Source organism: Marmota flaviventris, chromosome 18 (assembly GCF_047511675.1).
Source record: "Marmota flaviventris isolate mMarFla1 chromosome 18, mMarFla1.hap1, whole genome shotgun sequence".
Taxonomy (NCBI): domain Eukaryota; kingdom Metazoa; phylum Chordata; class Mammalia; order Rodentia; family Sciuridae; genus Marmota; species Marmota flaviventris.
In genome coordinates this window covers 37,680,879-37,706,953 of record NC_092515.1, presented here as the reverse complement: position 1 = coordinate 37,706,953, position 26,075 = coordinate 37,680,879, and the positions used below count along the sequence as shown (strand labels likewise).

Below are 26,075 nucleotides of genomic sequence, written 5' to 3'. Positions count from 1 at the left end.
GGTTCTGCCATGCCCTTGGCTCAGAGGAAGGGTGCTGGGGTGCAGGACTGACTGAATTGTAAGAGAATTGGCTGGCCACAGTCCGGGTTCTTCTGAGCCCCTCCTTAGTGAAATGCTAATGTTCAGAGCATTAGCTGAGGCAGAGGAGCCTGAAGGCTAGAGGTTAAGCCCATGGCTGGTGATGATTAGAAAACGAGAGGTCTCCCAGAAAAAGGGCAAGACTTACCAGGATGTTGCCAGCTCCCAGTGCTTCTTCCATGTGGGGCAGTGGCCCGCCATACCTTCCTGCTGCCAGGCTGGGGAGGAGGGGCTCAGACGTGAGGTCTCTTCAGAGTGCCCCAGACACATCTGAGCACTCCATATTCAGGAACAAGCACCCCCCAATGGAGAAAGAACCCATTTCGTCCTGCCAGCCCAGGGTCCTTGGGAGATGTTGCAACTGAGGCTGCAGGGCTGGGTAACAGGTGACCCATCCTTCACAGACCCTCCAGACTTTCCAGGGTGCCCCTAGCCCTCTTCAAGCTCTCTTCCCGTGTTCTCTCCGCAGGCTGCCCGGCACCCAGAGGAGGCTGCTGAGCCCCGGGCCATGGTCCCCTCTCGCAGGACGTGGAACCTGGGAGCCACGCCCTCACTGCGGGGCCTGTGGAGAGTGGGCCGGGCCCGGGAGCCCGAGCCGGGGATGGCTCGCCCCGCCCCAGCCCCAGCCAGTCCCGCCGCCCGCCCTTTCCCACACACCGGCCCGGGGAGGTTGAGAACTGGTGAGTCCGCATTTTTAAAATGCCTCTTTATTTCCCTTCCTTCCTCCAGATACCAGAGATGAGACTGAGGTTCTCGCCGGCTCCTAACCTCAGTCGGAGCTGTCAGGTAATTACAGGGTAACCGGCCCGGCCGGGCGTGGAGCGCGCTCCGGCTCCTTCCTGCGCCCCTGCCTGGAAGGAGGCGGCTGGAGCGAGCGGGCTGCCTCGACCGTCCTAGGGCAGGGCTCAGCCGGTTCTCGCTCGCCCGCCAGGTCGGGGCCCTGTGATCTGCTGGTGGCCTGCCGGTGGGCGCGCCGAGTCTCTGCCAGAGGCTGGTAAACAAGGTAGGTGAAGCGACTGCTCGGCCCGGCGCGGACACTTGATCCCGCCTGGGCTCGCCCCGGACGGACGGCGCGAGGACTGAGCCCCGGCGCCCCGGAGCGCGGCTGGCGGGGTTTGGGTGCTGTGCGCTCAACTTAAGGTCCACTTTGGCTTGTGTGGGGACCCTGACAGCAGGTGCACGGTGAAGAGGTTCAGGGCTCTGGGTCCCTCCGGGCCCCCTGGGGAGCTGTCAGAGCCAGCTTGTCTTTTCTGGGTCATGTCCCCTGGTGCAGGAACATCAGGAGTGAGTAGCTCCTCTGATTCCAGGTGGGGCTGGATTGTCAGGGCTGGGGAGCTGCTCATGACCCTTCTCCGAGCTAATGTGTGGGCAGATCACCCAGAGAGTGTGGGAGATGGGGCTCTACAGGTGAGGTGCCTTCAGGGAGGGATTTGCCGTCTAGCACTCCTGATTGACAGGGACAGGGGCTTAGTTTGCCAGTTTTGACCCTCTAAGCCATTAGGTCCAAATTTCTCAGTGTACAGAAAGGGAAACTGAGGACCAGAGAGGGCAGACTCCTGCCCACCCCCCCACACACTCACACTCAGACCACATTTTTAACTTATTTATTTATTTATTTTTATATGGTGCTGAGGATTGAACTCAGTGCCTCACATGCGCTAGGCAAGTGCTCTACCACTGAGCTACCACCCCAGCCCTCAGACCACATTTATGTCATCAGTGACAGTCAGAGTGATTCCTTCCAAGGTCTCCCAGCAATTGGGGTGCCTGGGACTGGCTGCTCCCTAGCATCCAATCCAGGTTGGAATAACCTGGAGACCTCCGGGAAAGGCTGGAGCTTGTATGTCAGGTGGATCTGGTTGTCTGAAAAGGGTAGGGGATGTTCTCCACCCTGTGAGGTTGTCGTCAGGATTATAAATGTAATATGAATAAGTATGGCTGTTCTAGTTTAAAAAAAAGAAAGAAAACAAAAACATTTTCCCTTGGAAAACTTAAAAAAACAAAACAGAAAAACATTAAAAAAAGGAAAATAAGTTGCTGGGCATGGTGGCACATGCTTGTAACCACAGCTACGCAAGAGGCCAAGGCAGGAGGGTCACAAGTTCAAGGCCAGCCTGGGCTAGTGAGACCCTGTCTCAAAACAAAAAGGGGATGTAGCACAGGGGGAAATTACCTCTGGGCTCTATCCCCAGTATGGCCAAAGAAAAGAGAAGTCAGTGGGCATTCTGTATAACTCTAATGGTGTGTGCACGCATGTGTATAGGTGTTTTGAGACAAGCGTTATGACCACACAGACTTTTACCCACTTAAAAATTTAAGACAAAAGTCAAACAAAAGCCTAGGTGTGAAATGCAGGCAGAGCGGCAGCCCCTGGGCAGGATCTCAGCCGACTGAGCCCCTGTCCCCACCACCTCCTAGTGCCCTGCAAGGGGTGACGTGGGACTTGAACATGTGGGACTTGAACACTAGCTCCACATGACTCTGGGCACGTTCTTAACCCTCCTGCTCCCCACCTCCCCTGGTGGTTGTGAGGAGCTGCTGGCAATTGCAGTCCTAATGGGCTGGACTGGGGGCACTTTCTGGGTGCTGGGCACTTGGGGGTTCTTCTTGTGCCTCATCCCATTTGATCCTCAGCAAGGCGCTGAGGTTGGTTTGTTATCCCCATTTGATGTCAGGCAAACAGAGGATCGGGAGGCCTGCAAGACCTGAAAGGCACACAGCCCTGTGGCTGGCACTCAGGATATAATTTGTCCCCAGCAGTGGCTCTGCGGTTTGCCCTGTGAGGCAAGCCCCTTTTTCACGCTGCCCCGCCCCATGGCAGCCCCAGGCAGCCCCAGGCAATGTGTCAAAGGCCCATCAGGACACGCTTCTGGAGACTGTAGGAACCCGGCCACCCGGCTCCTAACCTCAGTCAGTTTGGTATTAATGAAGGCAGGGGAGAAATTGCCACCTAGAGGCAGCCTGGGTAATAAAGCCGAGGCCCTGGGGTGGCAAGCTCTGGCCTCCTTCTCCTGCTGTCCTGTAGAGGTGTCGGTGAGGAAGTGCGTCCCATAAGCCACTGTGGGAAGAGGGGGGCCCTGCCGGCATCTTGGGTGCCCTCCAGCAGAGAATCTTGGTGGCTTTTGTTAAGAAAGTTGCTCAGCTCTGCTGGTGCCAGGCCTTTCCTCTGCACAGGGCAGGCACGTGAGGGCATGTGAGTCCCTTCTGGCCACGCCTGGGCCAGCTGGGAGAATGCACAAGCCAGGCCCTGGCCAGTGGTCCGTGGCCAGCAGTCTGAGCTTCTCACCTGTCTGTCTGTCCTGGGACAGGGCGTGGAAGAGATACCCTGGTTGGCAGCGACGAGGACTCCAGTGCCCGAGTAGCAGCTAGCCCGGCCCTAGCACGGTGCAGAGCCCTCAGCGTGGACTGGGCGGGCCCCGGGAGTCCCCACCGGCTCTACCTGACTGTGCAGGTAAGCCCTGGGGCCTTCAGCAAGGTGGGGGGTTGAATTGGGCCGGCTGAGCCTTGGCCTCTGAGCTCCAGACATGGTCTCCCCAAAAGATTTCTGGGTAGAACAGGGGACTGCCTCATGTCTCTGCCAAGCTCCTCGCAGCCCACCCAGCAGCCCACCCAGCCATGGGCCTGCATGGATGGGGCACTTTGCTTTCTAAGTTATCTAAGGGGGATCACACGGGGCTGGGGGCGGGGAGGGGGCGTGGGGGAAGTGACAGATGCTTTCACACCCTGGCTGAGGTGTTGAAGTAGAAAGTATGGGGCCTTTTTAGGGAGAGGTCTTGGGAGAATAGGCCCGTTTGGGGCAGCTGTTGATTTCCTCTCTGGCACATGAGCCCCTGGGGGGCAATGCTGTATTTCCTTCTTTTAAGTGAGAATCCCAAGCTAGACTGGGTTTCACCAAAACTTGGGTTCTTTTCTCTTGCCGTTATCACTGACTTTTAAAAGGCATTTTTACGTGTGTGTGTGTGTGTGTGTTTGCTTGTAGAAATAATACATAAAGAGAGTAGTACTAACAGCTTCTATTTATTGAACACTGTTACTACAGAGGCATTATATGTCCTATCAGGACAGTTACTGTTTTATAGATAAAGACAGGGAAGTAAGAGAATGAGTAACTTGCTGCTGGTCACAGAGCAGGCTAGGACCTCAACCACTGAACACAGCTGACTTTATAACACACGGCACACAGAATTCACACTATGCAGAGATAGGATACTTAGAAGCTAAAGACCTTTTGTGGTCTTCTATCTTTGAAAAAATCACTGGTGTGAATCCATTTATCTTCACTTAGCTATATGAGTTTTAGCATTTTGACCTATTATTCTTTTTTATTTTAATTTTTAAATTCGAGGCAGGGTTTTGCTAAGGCTGACCTCAAACTTAACAATCCTCCTGTCTCAAGTCTCCCAGGTTACTGGGGTTACAAGCATGCACCACGGCGCTGGGTTCACGTATTATTCTGTGACTAGTTCTTTTCTTTAACAGTAGTCTCAGTGATCTCTTTACACATGTTAGTATACAGAGAACCACATTGCTCTTTTAAACAGTTGTATCATATTCTGCTTGAGGTTTTATCATAAGTTATTATTGGGCTGGGGATGTAGCTTATGATAGAGTGCTTGCCTAGCATGCTTGAGGCCCTGGGTTCGATCCCCAGTACCACCAAAAAAAAAAAAGATTCTCTGCTGTTGTTTCTAATTGTGGGGAGCTCCTTGAACATTCGTGCAGCTATAACTGAGTATTTTCAGGGCGGCATGGGTGCTGCCCATCTTTAATCACCGAAGGGCATACCACGTGCCGGCATGTACTCTGTGTGGGGATACAGGGAGGAAATAGACCCACAGCCACCTTGTGGAGGCCCCAGGCCCCAGGGGGTGATGGCTGCAAGCTGGGCAGGGGCCATAAATGCAGGGACAGAGGACAAAATACCAGGGTCATCCGGGGGCTTGGTGGAGGCCTTCCTAAGGAAGGTTGTACAGGGGAGGGCTGCGTTCCCACATGTTCTTCTGACGTCGAAACACAGATTCCGCCCTTTCCAGAATCCCGGATGCACACAGCGTTGATGGTGTGTGCACAAATGGAGGTCAGGGGCGTGGGAAACTCACATGCCCGTCTAGTGGACCTGAAGTCCTGTGGCCAGGAGTGGGGTGTATGGCCCCAGTCCCCACTGGTAGGGCCTGGGATTGGTGTTCCTTCAGGGACAGTCTTGCGTTCGGTGGTGTTTCTCAGCCCTTCTCATGTGGTTTATCTGAAAATGGAACCACATGGTCCTTCTTTTATCTGTGAAGCCTGCAAGGAAGGCCAGCCAGGGAGAGAACCACTCTTTGCTCTGCCTTGGGCCACTGGTAGTTAAACCCGGAGGCTGCGGTCAGGAACACACAGCCTCAAGTTGGGTGGTGGCTCTGTTCTGAGCCTTGATTATGGGTGTTGGGCTGGGGCCTCAGCCCAGTCCTGGGGTCAGCAGATCTGCGGGTCTCAGAAGTTGCCGCCAGTATCCAGATTCTATGCTCTGGTCCTTCCCACCCCCCTACCCCGCCCCAAGCTCTGTTCAGTTTGTAGGTGCGTCAGGGTCTTGGACATGGGACGTGAGTGGGTTCCAAGCACAGTGAAGTAACCTGTAGCTAAGTGACCTGCAGCCTCTGCGCCAGCAGCTCCAACCTGAGCCCTCCGGTGGGGCTGCAGATGCCCAGCCCCCACCCCACCCCGCCGTCTGCCCTTCCTGGGCCGAGGCCAGCAGGCCAGGAAGCCAGAAATAGCGTAACCTCTGCTGGGGTCGGCAAATGGACACTTCCAGCTGCTGCCATCGCTGCCCCTGCCGGCGAGCCTGCTCGTGTTGGGGTGGCAGTTGGTCGAAGGGTGGGGACGGAGTTAAGTCCCACCAACGCGGGGCCAGGGAGGGGCGGAGGGGTGGGTGGCAAAGCAAGGGGCCTGCCGAGGCCACTTCTCCCTTCTTTGCGATTCCTTCCATTGGATTTTTAATGAGCAAAACTCCCTAGTGCCGCGCTCTCCCCGCACCCCGCACTCTGTGCGGGGCCACCCACCTGGACTCGCGCAATCCACGCGGCTTTAAAAAACGTTTTTTTCTTTGCTTCAAAGAGAGAGGACACAAGGACACACAGAGACCTGCCTGCCCAGGATCTCTCTCCCCAGATGCCTCTGCTGATGTTAGAAAAACAAACCCCACTCAGTAGGCGTTTATAGGGTGAGCAGTTCAAGGGCCAGAAAGTGGAAGGCCGCCCCTGTCCCTCCTCCCCTTCCTGTTGGGACGTATCTTTTTGTTCCCCGAAAGTTTAAATGGTGTTCATTTCTTTTTAAAAAAAATATTTTTATTAGTTGTTGGTGGACTATTTATTCATATGTGCTGCTGAGAATCGGACCCAGTGCCTCCCACGTGCCAGGCTCCACCTCTGAGCCCCAGCCCGGCACTTCACGGTGTTCGTGTCTGCCTGGCCTCTGCCCCATCACCAGCAATGGCCAGAGAGCCACCACCTAGACACTTCTCCAGGCTTCCTTCTCTACCTGATTCCTGTCCCTGATCACGCGTCCCACGCCGATCTGCTGCTTGCCCGGCGTCTCTCTAGGTGAGAAGCCGGTGACTGTCTCTGGGTGAAGCGCCTCTTTCTGGCCCTCCCGCCACCTGTCCACTGGTGGGCTCCGCCCCAGCTTCCTTTGCCTCAGTCTGTCCTTGGCCAGCAGTGGGGGTCCCATGATATCCACGTGGGCCTGGGGGTGGTGGCCCTTCCCCTGCTCTGGTGGCCCATGTGCAACCTCCTAGCCCTGGGGGGTGCCATCTGGAGGTGGGGGCCATTCCTAGGGCTGGCAGCAGCTGACATCATGGAGTGAGTGGCCTTGGTTTGATGTGCGTATGGCAGGGACGGACACTGGCCTGTGAAAGATGACCCTGGGCCAGAAGTGAGCCGGCTGCCAGGCTGGAGCCTCAGGTGTGGCCCGCGCTTCACCTGGGCACTTCAGGTGCCCAGAACCTTCTTTGCAAAGTCTGGCTGCCGCAGGGCCAGGAGAGCTACTTCCACTGTCTTGCTGAGGGGTCTGGGCATGCCCTCTTCAGACCCCAGTGCTCCCGCGGCCCCAGTGCAGTGAGAGCTCCCACCCCGGGGCCCAGGCCTGACCAGCTCCGGGAGCGCAGCCTCTCCCTACTCAGGGCCCCTCCGCAGCGCGGTCCCCTTCACGTGAGGATTCTGGTTGTGTCTTGGCAGCGGGCCCTGCAGAACAAGGGGTGCGAGAGCCAGAGTCAGGGGACGAAAGAAGACAAGCTCCTGAAGAGGCCGGTGCCGGCCCCCAGGCGGGACCCGGAGGCCCTGGAAGCTGGTGGCACCATGAATGTAGAGAAAACAGGTAAAGGAGGTCCGCCCTGGGAGCAGGAGCACCCTGGCCAAGCTAGCATGCAGGGAGGCTCTCCTGGAGGCCCAGCTGTCCCCACACCCGGTCCTCCCCCGCTGGAGGTAGCCCAGCCAGACGCTGACCCCCTGACAGGGAACTCTGAGACCCCAGCCTGCTGCTCCTGAATCCAGGGACAGCGTGCGGTCTCTCCTTTCCCTCACCACCCTCCTTCCCGTGCTACCAGGGCCCCACCCAGTGACAAGAGGCCTGGCCAGCAGGGGCTGGGGTTGAATTTCCCCTCGTTTTGTCTTTCCCCAGCGCCTGTCAAAAGCAGGGCGCAGGGTGCAGCCTCCCAGACGCCACTGCCCGCAGGGAGGCTTCTCGAATCCTGGGCCCACGGGGTCTCAGGCTGCTAGGACAGGGCTCTGAGTCCACCGCCTCCAGTGGAGGAAAAGGAGTTGGTGGAGTCCCGCCATGGCACCTTGAAGCTGGTTCTGGAACATTCCACAGGCCCTCCCCCTTTGTAGTCTGAGGGCTGGTGCTGGGGTTTCCAGCAGGAAGCCAGAGCCCAGTGACCACTGGGAAAGAGCATCTTGCAGGAGCCCCAGGGGAAGGCCGAGAGCGTGGGGAGGGAGAGGAGCTGGTCTTCCATTGTTTCTTCTTGTCACCAAGGGCTGTGTGTCTGGACTTGCCAGGTGCTGGCAGGAGCTCTCCCTGCTCCGAGGCTGTGCTAGAGCCAGGTTCACCTCTGGGCCCCAGCCCTCCTGTGATCCGGGCAGGCGTGGGCCTGGCTGAGGTGGCCTCCAGGGCCCGGGGAGCGGCGTCTCCCCAGTTAGGTGGGCTTTCCTCACCGGGCAGCAGCAGTGCTGATGACGGGAAGGCCAGGTCCAGTGGAGCGTTAGGAGTGGCTTTTGGCAGGTGGCCAGGGATGGGCTCACATCCCCAAGCTTGTGATGACAGCACCTTAAAAACTGACCTTCCAAGTCGGCGTCCAGCCTCGGGAGCAGGCCTGCTCTGCCCGGGGCCCCTTTGATCTGGCCAGTCCTCCCTCTTACCCGTCCTCGGGCCTCTGTCTTAGACTCTCCCTTCCTTCTCCCCTGTCCAGGCCTCCAGGCTCCTTGCCTGAGGTGGCCTTCTGGGCCAGGCCCGTTGTCCCCCTCTCCCATAGGAAGACCCTGCAGAGTCCCCCCACACACCTCTTAAGCGACAGCCTTGGCTCTGGGGCCTGAGTCCAGCGTGTTCCTGCCACACCGCAGCAGGCTGTGGGGGCGGAGGGCCACGCCGGTCACATGCCTCCCGTGGCAGCCCCGTGTTTGGGCCTGGAAGCATCTGTCCACCCTCACTCTCTCTAGAACAGATCACAGAGGCTCGGCCAGCTCTGTGTGACTTGCATGCTGTGTCACATGCAGGCTACACAGCCAGGGTCACTGTCCAACCAGACACTGGCCAGCCCCAGCCCTCTGGAAGGAGGGGAGGGTGGCTCATGAGTGCTCCCCTCCCCAGTCAGGAGCCAGGCTCTCGCCCATCTGGCCCTCGGTGCCAGTGCTGAGAGGGTTCTGCCCAGCTGGGAGCCACCCCGCCCCCCTCAGTCCACTTGGGCAGTGAGGGCCCTTGCTGTATCTCGGTCGAGGCTGCCGGGGTGGGGGCAACAGGAGGCTTCTGCCATAGTGTCCGGGGGCTCCTTCACCCCTGGAGAGCCCAGAAGGACACTTTGCAGGATCCTGTTTGGGCCTCATGGAGGCAGATCCCCTGCGCCTCCCTGTCTCCCCCCCCCCCCCCCGTGCCCGCTCCCTGCCCGCCGAGCCGGGGCTGGTTCCTGGTGCCCTGCCAGTGAGCTGTGACAGGCAGCCAGGCCTGTTAGCAGGTCAAGGCCTTGACCCATGTCTGTCCTTCACCCGTCTGCCTGTCTGTCTCTGTCTTGTCCCTGGTGACAGGACAGTGGAAAGCTGTGCGAGGAAGAGGCATCGGGCTGAGGCCCCGCCCAGCTGGGTGTTCGTCCCTTTCTGTTGCCCATGTGGTACCCACGTGTAGGTGGCCTTGGAGCTGGCCTGGCTGACCCCCTTGCACACACTGCTCTTGCTTCCTTTGGTGACAGCTTCTCTTCTACTCTTTCGAGGGAGCTTGAGGTTTAGGAAGTCATTTCTCCTGGGGACAGTGCTGCCTTGGTCTTTCTCAGCAGCGGTTGCCTGCAGGCTGGCGGCGGGGAGGCTCATCCCCCAGCCTCCTGCCCCGACAGAGCGGCATCTTGGTTCAGGCCGGGCATCTCCAGAAGCTTCCCAATGAAGTGACTGCTGGGAGCCTGCAGGCCCCCGGCTGGCTCAATGCTGTCGCCTCCCTTGCCCCCGCCACCCCTGCTGGCGTCCCTGTCCCATGGTGGATGGCCTGCCCCTGCCATCCTTTGTCCCTGGCACAGTGGGCCCTCTCCTGGGCCAGGCGGGCCCAGCTGCCCGGCTGATGAGCTGCTACTTTGCTTGTAGGTGGGCGGCTCTTTGGCAGCGGGAGGTGCTCCAGCCTGTCGGGGTCTCCGGGCGCAGCCCCTGTGGTGCATAGGATGGTGGAGGCCATGTCCCAGCTTCAGGAGGAGAAGTGCCAGCTTCAGGAGGAGCTGGTGGTCCTACGGGAGAGGCTGGCCCTCCACGACAGTGACCAGCAAGCCACATCCGCCCAGCTGCAGAACCAGGTACCCGGGGAGGCAGGGACAGCAGAGGTCCACTGTGGAGCGAGCGTGGAGGGCGCTGGAGGGAGACGGGGTCTTCTGAGCAGCCTCGGCACGTGCTAGAGGGCAGGGTGCAAGAACCAGAGGTCTGGGCCTCCCTCCCGACCTTCCTCCTGCCCCGTCGCCTGTGGGGCCAGGTGTCCCCTTCAGGAAGTGCTGTACCAGGCGTGGAGCTGTCCAGGAGGACCAGCGACTGACCCCTGGCCCTCTTCATCCCTCTCTTCTTCCCCACCTCCATGTGGGCCCCTTTCCTGGGGCTCGGCTCCCGACTTGTGGCTCAGCACCTGTCTCCGTGGCCGTCTTAGCCCTGCCGGCTCACCCGCGGTCCCCAGCCCCACCTGCGGTGTCAGTGGCCTGGCCTGGCTTTCGGGCTCTTGGGCTCCCGGCCTGGGCTCTCTCTCGACAGAGTGTGGGGCCACACTCTTCCTCTATCCTGTGATCTAACAGGTCACCTAGACGGGTGGCCGTCTCTTGCGGCTCTTCTTGAGAGCTCTCTCTTCTGCCCACCTGCCCCTTGTGCGTTGGGCAGGCCTCCCTGTGGCCTCCCTGTGGCCCCTGTGCCCTCACCTCATGGCTTTTCTGTCTTGGCCCGTCTGTCCCAATGATAGGAGGCTCCTGCTCTGCATTCCTGTGCCCACTCGTGCCCGCCTGTTCTCCTCGTGGTTCTGTGAGCCTTTCCTACCAGGCTGGGCAGAGGGGATACTCAGGGGGACAGGCAAGCCCCTGCCCTGGGGAGGCTCTGTCCTGGGGGCAGATGGACATTTGTTGCCTCCATGTAAAGTGAGAATAGTGACGGGAAGGGCATGCACAAGGCTTTGAGGACTTGCTGAGGTCAGGAACAGCCTCCTGAGAAGGCAGTCCTGGAGCTGAGGTCAGGCACAGAGCCGAGGGAAGTGTCTTCTGGGCCCAAGAAACAACCAGTGCAAAGGGACTGTGGCAGCAGGTGGAGGGAGGCTGGAAGTGCTGCCCTGGGGGCTGTGGTTGGGTCAGGGCCCACCCTGGAGGTCACACACCTGGCCCAAGGCAAGAACTCAGTAGCAGCACCTCCCTCCCTTGTTTAGGTTGACTAGACACCACTTTTCAAACAAGTTTTTTATTTTTTATTTTTAAGAGCTTTGTGGAGACATAATTCATAGACCATTAAATCCACCCCTTTAAGGAGGTCAGTTTGGTGGTTGTAAGTATGTCAGGATGACGATGCACCCGTCACCCCTAATTTTAAGTCATTTTCATCACCCTAAAAAGACCTAGTGACAGTCATTCCCTGCTTCCCCTCCCCCAGCCCTGGGCAGCCATAATCTACTATTTTGATGCTTCTCCTTTTCTGACGTCTCATAGGATCAAAGTAACATGGGGCCTTTTACTACTTGAAACACATTTTTAAAAACTCTCTTTCTTTTTAGTTGGCAAAACCGACTGACTTTTTAAGCGGGCCAGTGGAAGGAGACACCCTGGCTTTTGGTGTCCTTGGGCCCCAGCTCTCCCGCCTCCTGGAGGAGAACCCCAGCCCCCTCCCCCGGTGGCCTGGGAGCTCAGAACAGTCCCCGTCTCTGCTCAGGTTTCACCTGTGAACTTGCTGATTTCCAGCACTTTTCTGGAAATTTCTCATAGACATCCCTGAAACCCCAGGTCTCTGGGCTGCTTTCTGGAGGGTCTGACCCCAGGAGACGGGGCCTCCGCCTGGGCCTGGAGCCAGCCAGGGTCAAGCCCTGGTGTGGCCCTGCTCGTTAGCCATATGACCCTGGGCTAGTTAACGACCACTCTGAACCTCAGCCTCCTCGTCTGTAAAGCGGCTGTAGCCACAGCACCTGGGTGAGGTGACCCCCGGGCGTTACTGGGGTTGCCGCCACCGTCACCCCCACCATCACTGGGGCGCGTGTTGGGTTTGGAGTCCTGGGAGCAGAACCCTCATCCTGGCTGTGCTACTCCGGCTGGGCCTCCACAGGAAGCCACCTGAGCCTTCATGTCCCCGGCTCTGAACGAGCTCGTACACGTGGCTCTGTGGTTACTGGGTGGGTCAGCTGCGAGGGAGGATGGAGAACCAGCTGTGGAGCTGACGCCGCCCGGGCGCCTGTCCTACCAGGTCTGGTCCCTCGCGGCCTGGCTGTGGTCGGACGCCGATTTCCACGTCCCTGAGTGCTCTTCCCGGAGGAAAGGCCACCGTGGGGTGCCCACTGCCCGGTTCTCAGTGCTGGTCCCGGCCTTGTCCAGACTCGCCCCTGCCTGTGGCGCTCTCAGTGTATTCTACAGGCCCGTGGGGACTCTGCCAGGCAGCCAGGTCCCAGCTGCAGCCGAGGTCACCACAGAGTCGGGCCACCTCAGTCCTGCCCCTGGGGACCTCAGCTCTTCCTCCTGTGCAGTGGGCATGATGACAGTACCCACCACAGGACTGAGGGGGCCAGGTGACCTTCTCACCAAGCCTCTGGCCCCACTGGGAGATGATGGGACACATGTGCCTGCTACTGTCACTCTTGGCACCTGGGCTTGTCGGACCTCTTTGTCACTGTCACATGTGGTGTTTCTGATAATGAGAGCACTCAGGGCAGGGGGCTACAGACCCCAGGCACCCAGAAGGTCCAGGTCACAAAGGCCACTGGTCCTGCTCTGGGGACTGGTCCCAAGGACCCTACTGCATGTTGGCAACCACAGCCCCAGGCCATGTCCCGTGGCCTCCCGCTCTCCTGTCCTCTTATGGACGTCTCTGGAGCCGTGGCTCGTGGTCCCTCAGGTTCCCCAGCGTTGCGCTGCCCAGCGGCCCCCTGCCTCTCCTCCCTGCACCCTGAGGCAGAGCCATCCAGGGCGTCCTCAGGGCTTGCAGTCCAGGAGACCAGCGCTGGGTCGCCACTGAGTCCTGTTTGACCTGTTTTTAAAAACCCATTTTAAGCCAGGTACAGTGGTGCACGCCTGTAATCCCAGCAGCTGGGGAGGCTGAGGCAGGAGGATGGCGAGTCCAAAGCCAGCCTCAGCAATGGTGAGGTGCTAAGCCACTCAGTGAGGCCCTGTCTCTAAGCAAAATACAAAATAGGGTTGGGGTGGGGCTCAGTGGTCGAGTGCCCCTGAGTTTGACTCCTAGTACCCAAAAAACAAACAAACAAAAAACCCAGTTTTAACCATTTTTCAAAAATCGCAGTCGAATGCACGTGGGGTAAAAATTGCTGCCGTGACCATGTTGAAGTGCAGAGTCTGGGTGTGAAGAGCATCCACATCCACGGCAGCCGTCGGGTCCCTCATTCGGCCTGGATGGCACTCGGTGCCTCCTGAGTGGGGTCCCAGCGGTGACTGGTTCACCCCACTTGGCATAACGTCCTCAGGACTCCTCCTGTTGCATGGGGGCCAGATTGTCCTTTTACAGGCTGAAGACTATTCCTTGTGTAAACACTCGACATTGCTTGTTCATTCGTTTACCCTTGAACTCATCAGTGGGGTGCTTGCACCTTCTGGCGATTGTGAATAACGCTGCTGTGAATATGGGTGTGCAAATACTTCCTCAGGTCCCTGCCTCAATTCCTTTGGGAATAGACTCAGGATTGGAATTACTGGATCAGATGGTAATTGCATTGCTAAATTTTCTGAGGCGCTGCCCTACTGGGTTCCATAGCGGCTGTACCATCTGACCTTCCTCCTAGCCACACACAAGGGTTCCGCTCCCCCCACAGGCTCACCAACACTTATTTTTGTTACAATTTATAATTTTTTTTGGTACTGGAGATTGAACCCAGGGGTGCCTAATCACTGAGCCACATCCCCAGCCTTTTTATATTTTATTTAGAGACAGGGTCTCACTGGGTTGCTTAGGGCCTCCATAAGTTGCTGAGGCTGGCTGTGAACTCTGATCCTCCTGCTCAGCCTCTGGAACCCTGGGATTACAGGCGTGCAGGCTGTATCTATATACCAGTGCTGTGAAGTGGCATCTCACTGTAGTTCTGATTTGTGCATCCCTAATGCTTAGTGATGCTAGCATCTTCTCCTGGGCATTTCGGCCAGTTGTGTATCATCTTTGGAGAAAATGTGTAACCTAGTTCTTCGCCTCTGTTTTAATCAGGTTGTTGAGTTGTAAGAGTTCATGATGCAAGTTTATCTCCCATTGCCTTTTTATTCCATTAGTATACTTTGTTATGCAAAAGTTTTTATTTTATTATTAGTATTATTATCATTAGTAGTAGTATAGGAATTGAACCCAGGGACATTTAACCACTGAGCCACATCCTCAGCCCTTTTTACTTTTGAGTCAAAGCCTTGCTAAGTTGCTGAAGCAGGCCTCAAACTTGCCATCCTCCTGCCTCAGCCTCCCAGTCCCTGGGACTACAGGCATGTACCACCATGCCCCGCAAAGTTTTTAATTTTTATGAAGACCAACTTATCTGTTTTTTCTTTTATTACTTGTATTCTTTCTAGGGTCATATCCAAGAAATCATTGTGAAATTCCAGGCCATGAACTTTCTTCTCAGAGTGTTGCAGTTTTATCTGTGATATTTAGTTGGTCCACTTTGAGTTAATTTTTGTCTGTAAAGTCCAGCTTCATTCTTCTGCATGTGGACATACCTGCGGGCTTCCAGCACCACTCGCTGAGAGGACTGACCTTTACCATTAAGTGGTCTTGTCAGAACTTAATTCTGAGTCCTTTGTTCCTTTCCAATTGTCTTTAAATGTGATCGCCAAGGCCACCCTGCTTTGATCACCGCAGCTCTGCATTTTGAAGTCAGGAATGTGAGACTTCCTCCTGGTTGTTCTTTTCCAAGATTGTTTTGTCTATTTGGTGTCCCTTGAGATTCCCTATGAATTTTAGGGTGAATTTATTACTATTTGTTTAAAAATGTCGTTGGAATTTCAAGGGTTGCATTGAATCTGTAGATGACTTTGGATACATCGAAACCTTAACAATATGAAGTCTCCAGGATGGCATTTCATTTCTTGGTGTCTTCTTTAATCTCTGCTTTTTTTTTTCCCTTCAGTACTGGGGACCGCACTCAGGGCCTGCTCATGCCAACCTGTGCGCCAAGTCTCAGCCCCAGCCCTGCTTTAATCTCAGCAAACTTTTGTAGTTTTCCAATGTAGAAGTTTTCACCTCCTTGATTACGTTCATTCCTAGCGATTTTAGTCTCTTAGATGCTATTGTAAGGAATTATTTTCTTCTTTTTCTTGGTGAATTGTCATAGAAACACAACTGATTTTGTGGCTTCTCGGGGCGGACATTCCTGACACGGCAGTCACTGCCGTAGTGGGCTGGCAGCTCCGGCCTTTGGGGGTGCTGTGAGCACCCTTCCACACCTCCCTTCCACACCTATCCACACCCCTCGTCTCACACATGTACCAGCCTCACCCACAGGCCCTGCTCCGCCCAGCCCCATGTATTTACTGAGCATTCATCCCCCATGTATTTACTGAGTACCTACTATGTGCCAGGCTTGGGGCATTTAGCACTGGGCACCATAGATAAAAATCCCTGACTCTGCAGACCTTTCGTTCTAGTATAGGTTGAGAATCCGGAATCAAATAATCCAAAGTTCTCTTGAATCTAAAACGTTGAGTATCAACATCGTACCACAAGTCTGATGGCTCAGTGCACACAAATTTTATTCTGTATGCAAAATTATTAAAAATATTATATAAAATTACCTGCAGGCTATGTGTGAGTCATGTGTGAAACATAAATAAACTTTTTTGGGGGCAGGTATGGGGATTAACCTCAGGGGCTCTTGCCCACTGAGCCACATTCCCAGCCCTTTTTTGTATTTTATTTAGAGACAGGGTCTTACTGAGTGGCTTAGTGCCTCACTTTTGCTGCGGTTGGCTTTGAACTTACAGTCCTCCTGCCTCAGCCTCCTGAGCTGCTGGGATTACAGGCATGAGCCACTATGCCTGTCATAGAGTTGGATCCCATCCCCAAGATGTTTTATTACATATATGCAAATATTCCAAAATCTGAAATTAAAAAATGTGGTCTCAAGCATTTGAGATAAAGTACACTCAATCTGTAACAGGGTGCTGGGCCCTATTGTAAGTGGTTCGTGTATATTTTCTCATCTGATATCCAAGAGAGCCATGGTGAGGTAGCCCGATCATACAGATGAGGAAAATAAAGAGAACGGAGAAGTAAAGATGCCCCTCCAAGGTCACCTCAGGTCACCTGCATGTGAGAGGGGTCTGGGTTAGGACCTGGGCAGTCTGGCTGGAGAATCCATTGTTCTCGAGGCTATTCCTATTCCTCAGGGGCAAAAGGACGTAAGTGTGAACTCTTGGCAGCTGAGTGGACAGGGGCAGACAGGCCTGGCCAGTGGTCACAGAGCCACGAGCCAGCATATCAGGAGGGGCAGAGTGTTGGGGCAGGATGGGGACAGTGGCTGGAAAGGGGTGCTCCCTTGAGGCCCTCCCAGCTCCGCCACAGCCAATAGCAGGTGACCACACTGCCCAGGCGAGGCGAGGCGGGCGGTAGGGAGGTAATGAGCAGGCTGGCCGCCTCAGGAGGCCGCCTCAGGAGCTGACAGCTGATAAAACAGACCAGGGCGCCCCCGCCCCCCGTCCATTCTGCCCTGACAAGTGAATGCAGGTTTCTGTCAGGTCAGCAGAAGCCCCGGCTTCCTGGGCCCTCAGCAGGGCAGGGCTGAGGCCCCTGCACCGAGACTCGTCTTCTCTGGCTGGGAACCACCAGGAAGGGGGTGACACCTGCCCAGGCTGGCCCTGCTGAACTCTGAGTTGACCCCTGGGCTGGCCTGGGACACTTTCCGCAACCTGGTTGGGAGGCTGTGCTCCCCTGTGACTTGGCCTTTGGCTCAGGCGTGTGCACAATGCCCCTTGATGTCACTGCCAGTATTTATTGAGCAGCTACTTATGGTGGCCCCACACGGGGCGTGGCCCTCCCCTCTTAGGCTGACCGCCAGGGCGGCCATCGGGCGGCCATCGCTGGCTCCCCCCTCTCCACGCCCCACTGCTCCCAGCCCTGTCTCCTGTCTGGTCCTCTGGGTGCCCTGCTTGCTTCTGACTTCTTGTTCACTGTCCCTAACCCTGTGAGTCTTGCCCGCTGTGCCTTCAAGTCCAAGAGGAGGTTGGTCTTGCCCCCAGCCCTCCTGGAGCGAGCCCTCTGCGTGGAGGGTGAGGGTCCCCCTCCTGGGCTGGTGTTCTTGGTTCCCAGCCCCTGATGGAGCTGGCCTGCAGGGCCCATAGAGTCATTCAGTTGCCTGGGCCTGAGCAGCCTGAGTCACCTTGGCCAGGGTGCCTGAAAGGGTCAGTCTACCTGCTCTGCTGCATGCTACTTGTCCCAGGAGGTGACTTAGCGACTGACATCTCTGACCAAAGCAACCCTCCTCCCCTGTTAAGGGCAAGCCCCCCATCACAGTCCTACCTCCTGGATGCTGCTCCTGACTGATTCCAGAGCCAGGAGCACCCAGGCCCCATTGTGATGCCAGAAAGGCCCAGCATGAGGGGCAGGCCGGGAGGGGCACCTGTAACCCAGCCAACCTGCAAAACCCTCTTTCAAGGCATCGGCGGGCCCGAGTGCAGGCATCCAGATGGTTGAGGTCAGAGCACAGCCCTGGGGAGGGGAGTGGCTGGGGGAGGTGCCCAGACCTTGGCTTAAGCTGGACGTAGACCCAGAACATAGTCCAGGGTGAGGGGACTCCAGGGAACACACTTGGGACTTTCAGCAGTGTCTAATGCTGAGAAGCATCAGGGGTGGTCGGCTGTAGCTCTTCAGCCTGAGACCCCTCCCACCCTGGAATCTTGCTTTGGCTTTTCATGTTGACAGCTGCATTGGGCAGACCTGGGGTGTGTGTGGGGGAGAGGGGGTTGAGAAAGGGGAGGGGAGGGGGCTTCGTGGTCGCGTGTGGTGTGTGAAGCCCTGGCTTCCATCCCCAGCAGGGTGATGAACAAGACAAAATCAACCCCTTGGTCAGAGACTCCAGGTCCTCTCTGGGCTTGTCTGGGCAGCAGGCAGGAGGCAGCCGAGAGGCGGGACTGAGAACTCTTCAAACTTCACACAAACTCTAGAACAGAATCCCGGCCAGCGGCACTGCGCTGAGACGCAGACGCTATCATTTACCCAGCGCTGCCCCGATGGCGGCCATCGGCTATTCCCCGTGTTGAGAATGAGGATAGAAAAGCTGCCTCGTGTGACCTGCCCCTCAATCCCTTCTGGGGCAGAGGAATGGAGCCCCTCCTCATTCCAGGCTCCCAGCCCCAGAAAGGGGACACTGGGGGCGGGCAGGGGGTGGTGACAGCGTGACAGATTTGGCCCTCAGGTCACCTGCATGTCCCCCAGGTGGCCATGGGCAGGCTGGTAGGATCGTCCACCCCCAGCTGGGTCTTGTGTCTTAGGACACCCCCCCCCACCCAGGAGCAAGCAGGAAGGGCAGATCTCCTGGCCCATTCCTCCCAGAGCCACCTGGAAGCAGAGGCCCCGCTGACTCCAGCCCCAGGAGGCCCTGACGTCCAAGGTCAAGGGCTGCCCACAGGCTTGATGAACGACATCCCAACAATATAAAATGGAGCAGCTCCGCACACCCCCAAATCCACTATCAGCCTCCCTTGAGAGAAAAGGGAGTGTGTCCCCCTGGTTGAGGGACATGGGGAGCACATGTGGCTGCCTCCTTGGGTGGCTCTTGGGCATCTGATCCCACACAGCCCCTCACCCGCCTTACCGGGCTGGCTCCTGTAGGTGATGGACATTGTCACCTGTCATTTAGTCATTGGAACCCAGTGTTTTTGTGGCTAGCTTATGTAAACCTCCTGAACCACCAGAGTAAGCCTGACTCTCACTGAGCCTTTTCACAGGTGAGACGTGGTCATTACAGAATGTTCTGGAAGAGAACCCAAATACACTCTGGTGAATGCTGGTGCTGAGGTCTTTTCTGCCTGTTATTTCCTGAGAAGAGGCTCCTGGGGGTGGGAGGCTCCTGCTGCAGGCCCAGGGTCTGAGGTGTCTGAGGCCTATGGGTCAGCTGGGGACAGGGAAGGGTCACTGTCCTGGGGTCTGTGCTCTAGGGTCTGGCCCCCTGTGGCTCTAGCCACTATAGGGTGCCACTGCTTGCTGATGGGGTGAACACCCCCCTTTCTCTCTCAGCTTGGGTCAGCCACGGCTCTCCTGCAAAGGAGACTGGGGTCAGGGGTGGACACAGGTGCCAGGCGTGCTTTGGCTGTGGACAGACCTGGCTCCACAGGCCAACTTGCCAGAAACTACTCAAAGAAGAAAATTCTGAGCACTAGGCAGGGATGAATCCATGGCTTGCGGGGCCTGGGCTTGATATGATTTGAGGGCCCTTTTAAAATTACAGACATGAATACAGGGGTCTGTGCCAAGCAGGGATCCCGAGTCTGTCTTAGAGCTGCTTCTGGGGCGAGCCCGGCCCAGCGAGTGACGCCTCTGTGCCTCAGCCTTTTCTTTTTTGGTACCAGGATTGGGCCCAGGCACTTAACCACTGCTCACCCTCTCCTCCCGCGCTGTCTTCAGGGCTCTCCTAACCACTGAGCCACAAAGAGCTGGGGAGCTCTTTTCTATTTTATTTAAAGACAGGGTCTGGCTGAGTTGCTAAGGGCCTCCCTGCCCCTCGGCTGCACTTCAGGCCTCCCTGAGGCGCCTGGGCTGGCCTGGCCCTGCAGGCGGTGAAGGCTGTGGCGCAGGCCAGCTTCTTCCTACTTGGAGTCTCAGGCCTGGCCTGAGGCTGTGGCTCGGGAGGGGCTGGGAGAAGCCTGGTGGGTCCTTGAACTGGTGCAGAAGGGAGGACGGGGAGGGCTGAGGTGAGGACCCAGGCTCAGCCTCCCTGGCTCTGTGCCCGCAGGTGGAAAATCTGAAGGAGAAGCTCATCAGCCAGGCCCAGGAAGTGAGCCGACTGCGCTCCGAGCTGGTGAGGCTCTGCAGGGCCACCCGGGGGCTGTCCCGTGCACCCCGGCCCGTCCCCCAGGGGCGCGGCCCTGTCTCCCAGCCCTCACGTCCCACCCAGAGACTACTGCCATAGCTGGTGCCCATGGTGTGGCTCCTGAGCGGAGGGGGCTGGTTCTTCTTGGCTTACGTAAAACAGGAGTGTGAACTCTGTGCATAAGTGTGACTTCTTGTTACTTTCACACTCAGGAAAGTAGGCGGAGGGGCGGGGCAGCGGGGCCCTGCTCACCCCTCTCCTCCTGCTGTCTCCAGGGCTCTCTGGGCCTCCCTGCTCCCTGCTCCCTGTCCCTCTTCTCCTTCCTCCGTCGCTCCTCGCCTCTCTCCCTCTCCCTGCCCTTGCCCGCCTTCCGTCTGCCCTTCTCGCTGTGCCACCTGTCCTTGCCACATGCCCCCCTGGGCCCTGGCTCTCCGCAGGGAGGCACCGACCTGGAGAAGCACCGGGACCGGCTGGTGGTGGAGAACGAGCGGCTGAGGCAGGAGCTGCAGGAGTGGCGGGCCCAGCCGGCGGGACCCTGCCCGGGCTGCGAGCACAGCCAGGTGAGGCGCTCGCCCGGGCCGGGCTCAGCTCCCCACGGGGAACCCAGTGCTCAGAGCGCCCCTGGCCCCCGCAGGAGAGCACCCGGCTCCGTGACCAGCTCTCCCAGCTGCAGCTGGAGGTGGCGGAGAACAGGGGCGCGCTGTCGGAGCTGAACCTGGAGGTGCAGCAGAAGACGGACCGGCTGGCCGAGGTGGAGCTCAGGCTGAAGGACTGCCTGGCCGAGAAGGCCCAGGAGGAGGAGCGGCTGAGCCGGCGCCTGCGTGACAGTCACGAGACGATTGCCAGCCTGCGGGCCCAGTCCCCGCCTGTCAAGGTGAGCCACCAGCCGCCAGCCAGGAGCGGGGCCCTACACAAGCTTCGGCCCGTGGCACCAGGGCCGGGCTGGCACGCAGGAGCAGCTGTCCTGGTGAACAGGTGCCAGTCGCCAGAGGAATCCTCCAGTCGGTGCTCTCTTGTCCCTTCCCTCTGCGAATCAGGGCCAGGCCCAGTTAGGTAGCCAGCAAGCAGTGGCAGAGGTGCCCCCCGTGTGCCAGGCCCAGATGAAGTGCGGCCTCTCCATTCTGCACCTCCCCGAGTGCTCCGGGCCAGGCTGGGCTGCGGCCAGGTCACGGTGCAGGCCTTGTTGAGACGAGAAGATTCCAGGAAGCCAGATTTGCAGCAGTCTGCAAAGCTGGGACCTTGCAGCTCCTGTCATTTCTGTGGGGAGTCTTGAAGAGACATCCCCGAGGCTCCCCAGTGGCCAGCTGTGACTCAGGTACCCACACGCCTCCATGCGCCCATCCTCCCCTCACCTTGCAGTATGTCATCAAGACAGTGGAGGTGGAGTCACCCAAGACCAAGCAGGCCCTCAGTGAGTCCCAGGCCCGGAACCAGCACCTACAGGAGCAGGTGGCCATGCAGCGGCAGGTGCTGAAAGAAATGGAGCAGCAGCTGCAGAGCTCACATCAGCTGACCGTGCAGCTCCGGGCGCAGGTGTGTGGGCCGTGGGGTGCATGCTGGGCCAGGCCCTCTGTACAGTGGAGGGGTTAAGTATTTGAGGATCCCAGAGACTGGGGGGGTCCAGTCCCTCATTTCTTTGATGGCCAAGTGGCCAAGGGCAAGTTCTGTTTTTTCGTCTGTAACATGATCTGGTCAAAGACCCTCCTGCACGGTGGGGACACAGCATCATGATCACAGCATGTCTTTACTGCAGCCCAGCCCAGCCCAGCATCTGTTCTGTGCCTGGACCAGGTTGGTGCAGGGGCTGATGCAGGAGGTGGTAGTGCATGGAGCTCACAGCCCTGTGTGGAGGAGAGAGTCGGCCATACTACCCCTCCCTGGGAGTGAGGTTCACTGCTTGGAGTGTGGCTTCTTTCCTGGTACCTGCCTCCCCGGTTCGTGACCACTGAGCCTTCTTGGCCTGGTTGCCAGATCGCCATGTATGAGTCGGAGCTGGAGCGGGCACACGGGCAGATGCTGGAGGAGATGCAGTCCCTGGAGGAGGACAAGAACCGGGCCATCGAGGAGGCCTTTGCCAGAGCCCAGGTGGAGATGAAGGCCGTGCACGAGAACCTGGCAGGTGAGCCTGCTGCCTGGGCCCCATCCGTCCCATGCCTTGGCCTCATACCGTCGGCCTCATACCTCTCGTGTCCCCATAGGTGTCCGAACCAACCTGCTGACACTACAGCCGGCGCTGAGGACCCTCACCAACGACTACAACGGGCTCAAGCGGCAGGTGCGCGGCTTCCCGCTGCTACTGCAGGAGGCCCTCAGGAGCGTCAAGGCCGAGGTGAGCGAGGCCTAGAATCTGGGCAGATGTGCTGCACATGTTCCTTTATCTGCTGTGTTTAATTTTGCGTGTGGTTTTGGTGGCTGAACCCAGGGCTTTGCACACACAGACAAGAGCTCTGCCACGGAGCCAACCCCCGAGGCAGTTCTCTACAGCTGTACGTGTGCAGTATGGGAATAGGGCCACCTGCAGGCTGGGCCTTTTTTTTTTTTTTTTTTTACACAATGCCTTTATTTTCTGCAGTGCTGAGGATTGAACCCAGCGAGCTAGGCAAGTGAGCCACGATATCAGCTCTGTGCTGGGCCTCTCACGGCCTTTGGATCCTTGAATTTGTCCGACAGCTCTTTCCAGAGTCCATACATAGAAAATAGCTCTCCTTTAAAAAAAGTTCTGTAGCCGGGCGCGTAGGTGCACGCCTATAATGTCAGCCACTCGGGAGGCTGATCGCAAGTTCAAAGCCAGCCTCAGCAATGGCAAGGCGCTAAGCAACTCAGTGGGACCCTGTCTCTAAGTAAAATACAAAATCGGGCTGGGAATGTGGCCCAGTGGTCGAGTGCCCCTGAGTTCAATCCTCGGTAGCCCCCACACCCCCAAAGTTTTGCAACACATGGACATGGTGAAAAGCCAAGCCCTGCAGAGGGGCGTGGAAAGGGAGGGGCTCTTGGCCACTGCATCCCCTTGCCTAGGGCCACCTGTCTCCCTGCTCTTCCCCGGATGTTCTGAGCATCACGAACAGGTACATGGTCAGCATACGTACTCCCTTTACCTGACGGGGGACATTACTGGACAGGGGGAGGTACTGGACCTGTGGCTTTGTATACCATGGAAATCTTTCCCTATCAGCTCCTACAGATTTCCGAGTTCCACACGTTACCCCCACTTTACAGATGAGAAGAGTGAGACTCAAAGCCTTGGTCCAGTTGCCTCAGGTCCCCCCACTAACTTGGGTGGAGCTGGAATTTGAGCCTAGCTGACTTGAGTAGTGCTAGTGCTGTGGAGGGAGGCGACTCCCGCTCTTTGCTTGTCCCCAGGGTAACCTTGAGCTATTGGCTTAGGCTTGGGGGCCCATGACAGGGGGATGCTGGCAGTACCTCTCCGAGGGGTCGTGGGAAATCGGGCACGTGTCAAGCCCAGTCCAGGGCAGCAGTCGGCGTCCGGCTGGGCTGGGCCGTTGGAGGGGCGAGGCTGATGGAGTCCGCCCCTCCCACGGCGCGTGTCCCTCCAGATCGGCCAGGCCATCGAGGAGGTCAACACCAACAACCAGGAGCTGCTGCGCAAGTACCGCCGGGAGCTGCAGCTGCGCAAGAAGTGCCACAACGAGCTGGTGCGGCTGAAAGGTGACTCCCGGGGACGTGGGCTGGTGTGACGGCATACGGTCCCTGAACTGGCTCAGCGGCCACCCTCCGAGCTGTGCCCTGTCCTCGAGAGCCACTGAAATCTCTCTGTAGACAAGGAATGGAGGCACAGAGAAGCCGGGGGCCTTGCCACGTGGCGGTCACTGGCCCAGCTCTGAAGCTCCGGTGCCATGGCAGGTTACTTTCCAGGCCCTGGTGGCCGAGGGGAGCCTGTGGTGCTGCAGTGCTGGGTGGTGGGTGGCTGGAGTGCCACTTGTTCTGTCCTGGGGCCTGGTCAAGCTGAGAATGTCACCCTTCCCTGCCCGAGCTCCAGGGAGGACCTGGAGGAGTTCCACACCCAGGGGGTTCGGCTGTGGCCCAGACGCTGTGCCCGCACCCACTGTGCTCACTTTAGCCGGGGAGTGGCCAGTGATGAGAAGTCAGGGGGAAACCCCTAACCCTGCCCCGTGGCCAGGTGCAGGGCCCCACGGTGCAGGGGGCTGCCCAAGGAGGCAGAGCCAGAGCTGATCTGGCCTGTGAGTTGGAGAGGGAGGGAAGGCACGGCCAAGCTGGCCGCAGGGGCACTTTGTCTTCATTGCAGGAGCACAGAGATCCCACAAAGGGGCTGGGGACAAGAGGGTGGCACGAGCTGTCCCACTGTCTGTGCCTGTTAGATAACCATGCCAGTTGTCCACTGTCTCTCTGGTCCTATTGGCCCGTCTGGTGCCCAAGCCTTGTCCTGGTTTTCACGGTGACCTTTTAGATTGATAGGACAAGTCCCTGGGCTCATAGGGCCCCAAGCTCCTCATGGTGTAGATGGAATCCAGACAGGAGGTCTCCCCAAGACTGGGTGCAGTCTTGAGCCCCATGGCTGACCTTGCTCCCTGTTCAAGGCAAGACCCCCACCCTTGAGTAGTCTGCCCAGGAGGAAATGTACTAAGTGAACCCATACTATATTGTGAGTGACTAATAACAGCTGTGGGCCACCTTGTCCTGGGAGGCTGTGACTCCTGGGCCCCTAGTCTGCCTGGTCCTAACCCTGCCTGGGCTCATCTCTCCAACCCAAACCACCCCAGGAAACATCCGGGTCATTGCTCGTGTCCGACCAGTCACGAAAGAGGATGGGGAAGGACCTGAGGCCACCAACGCTGTGACCTTTGATCCCGATGATGACTCCATCATCCACCTGCTGCATAAGGGCAAGCCTGTGTCCTTTGAGTTGGACAAGGTCTTCTCCCCGTGGGCCTCACAGCAAGATGTGAGTGTGGCCCTGGGGGACAGCATCTGCAGGGAAAAGGGGGACAGAATAGACAAAACAGTGGGGATGGGATTGACAAGTGGGGCCCCAGAGTCCCTCTCACCTTCCCTCTGGGAGAAAAGGGAGTAGAAAGCCAAGAGCAGGGGCCTCAGAGGACTGGGGGTACAGCTCAGTGGTAGGGTGCTTGCCTAGGGGGGCTGGGCCCTGGGTTGGTTCCCAGCATGGCCAAAAGAAGCCTCCTTCAGGAAGGGGAGAACCAGGCGAGCCTTCCCACCCACTGACCATGGCCTCACCTCCTGACCACAGCCCCCATCTGCATGCCTGGGGCCTCCAGGCAGTGGTATGGTGGCTCAGGACTCTAACACCCAGTGCCCAGCCCTCAGCGGTGTGAGGACCTCATGTCTTAGCTTCATTCTTCTGTCACCTCCACCCAGCTAACCTGCCAGGGCTGCCTGTCCTGTGCCCTCCTGTTCCCACAGCTGGCCTCCTTTGCTCCATCCTGTCCCCTGGCAGGAAGGCCAGGCCAGAGGCGGTACCAGGCCGTGCTGCCTCTGTCTTCAGCCCTTCTTGGGCCCCTGCTGGCCTCTGTGGGCAGTGTGTGCCCCCTGATGTGTCCTGGGTGGTGACTCGCTACTCAGGAGTCCCTAAGAAGGAGCTGGCTGCTACAGTTCTGTCACTTTGAAAGGGCCCTGGGCAGGGGAGGTGGCTGGACTGGGCCCCTGGTCGCAGGGCGCTGGAAGCCTTCTCTCTGCCCCCCGCATCCTTCCAGGTGTTCCAGGAGGTGCAGGCCCTGATCACCTCCTGCATTGACGGCTTCAACGTCTGCATCTTCGCCTACGGCCAGACGGGCGCTGGCAAGACTTACACCATGGAGGTGGGTGCACCCCTTTTGCTGCTGGGGCTTCCTCGTCACCCCCAGGGTGTGGCGCAGAGCCTGCTTCACCTCCTTTGGCTCTTGGGGACAGAGGCTATCAGACCTGAGTCAGCTCCTGGCCCGAAGAGGGGCTTCCTGCCCCAGAGCACTGCCGTGTCCCAGCAGGACAGGTGGTGGGGACAGCATGCAGGGCAGCAAGCCGTCAGAGGGTCTCGTCCAGCGCAGGCCCCCGCAGTGCCCCTCAGGACGCAGCCTTCTCTCCCCACACACTGTGCAGAGCCTCCCCCTCCTTCATGGCTGCCTCGA

General features: G+C 58.0%; 1 protein-coding gene across 5 annotated transcripts in view; it reads left to right on the top strand.

Moving 5' to 3' along the window:
• The window catches only part of Kifc3 (kinesin family member C3), a 34,724-nt gene that overhangs the window by 3,529 nt on the left and 5,120 nt on the right, over positions 1-26,075 (top strand). Inside the window, exons 1-14 of one of the 5 annotated variants that reach the window (XM_071604324.1) lie at positions 3,447-3,529; positions 6,169-6,274; positions 6,406-6,653; positions 7,287-7,425; positions 9,888-10,090; positions 19,897-19,962; positions 20,412-20,534; positions 20,609-20,848; positions 21,334-21,507; positions 21,946-22,093; positions 22,173-22,303; positions 23,529-23,640; positions 24,714-24,895; positions 25,665-25,769. In XM_071604324.1, coding sequence (XP_071460425.1) covers positions 7,407-7,425; positions 9,888-10,090; positions 19,897-19,962; positions 20,412-20,534; positions 20,609-20,848; positions 21,334-21,507; positions 21,946-22,093; positions 22,173-22,303; positions 23,529-23,640; positions 24,714-24,895; positions 25,665-25,769 — 1,503 coding nt within the window. In that variant the 5' untranslated portion in view covers positions 3,447-3,529; positions 6,169-6,274; positions 6,406-6,653; positions 7,287-7,406. Of the gene's footprint in view, positions 1-547; positions 759-1,012; positions 1,082-3,386; positions 3,530-6,168; positions 6,275-6,405; positions 6,654-7,286; positions 7,426-9,887; positions 10,091-19,896; positions 19,963-20,411; positions 20,535-20,608; positions 20,849-21,333; positions 21,508-21,945; positions 22,094-22,172; positions 22,304-23,528; positions 23,641-24,713; positions 24,896-25,664; positions 25,770-26,075 lie in introns of those variants that run through there. The other 4 variants (XM_027939223.3, XM_071604325.1, XM_071604326.1 and 1 more) reach the window with 4 other exon arrangements.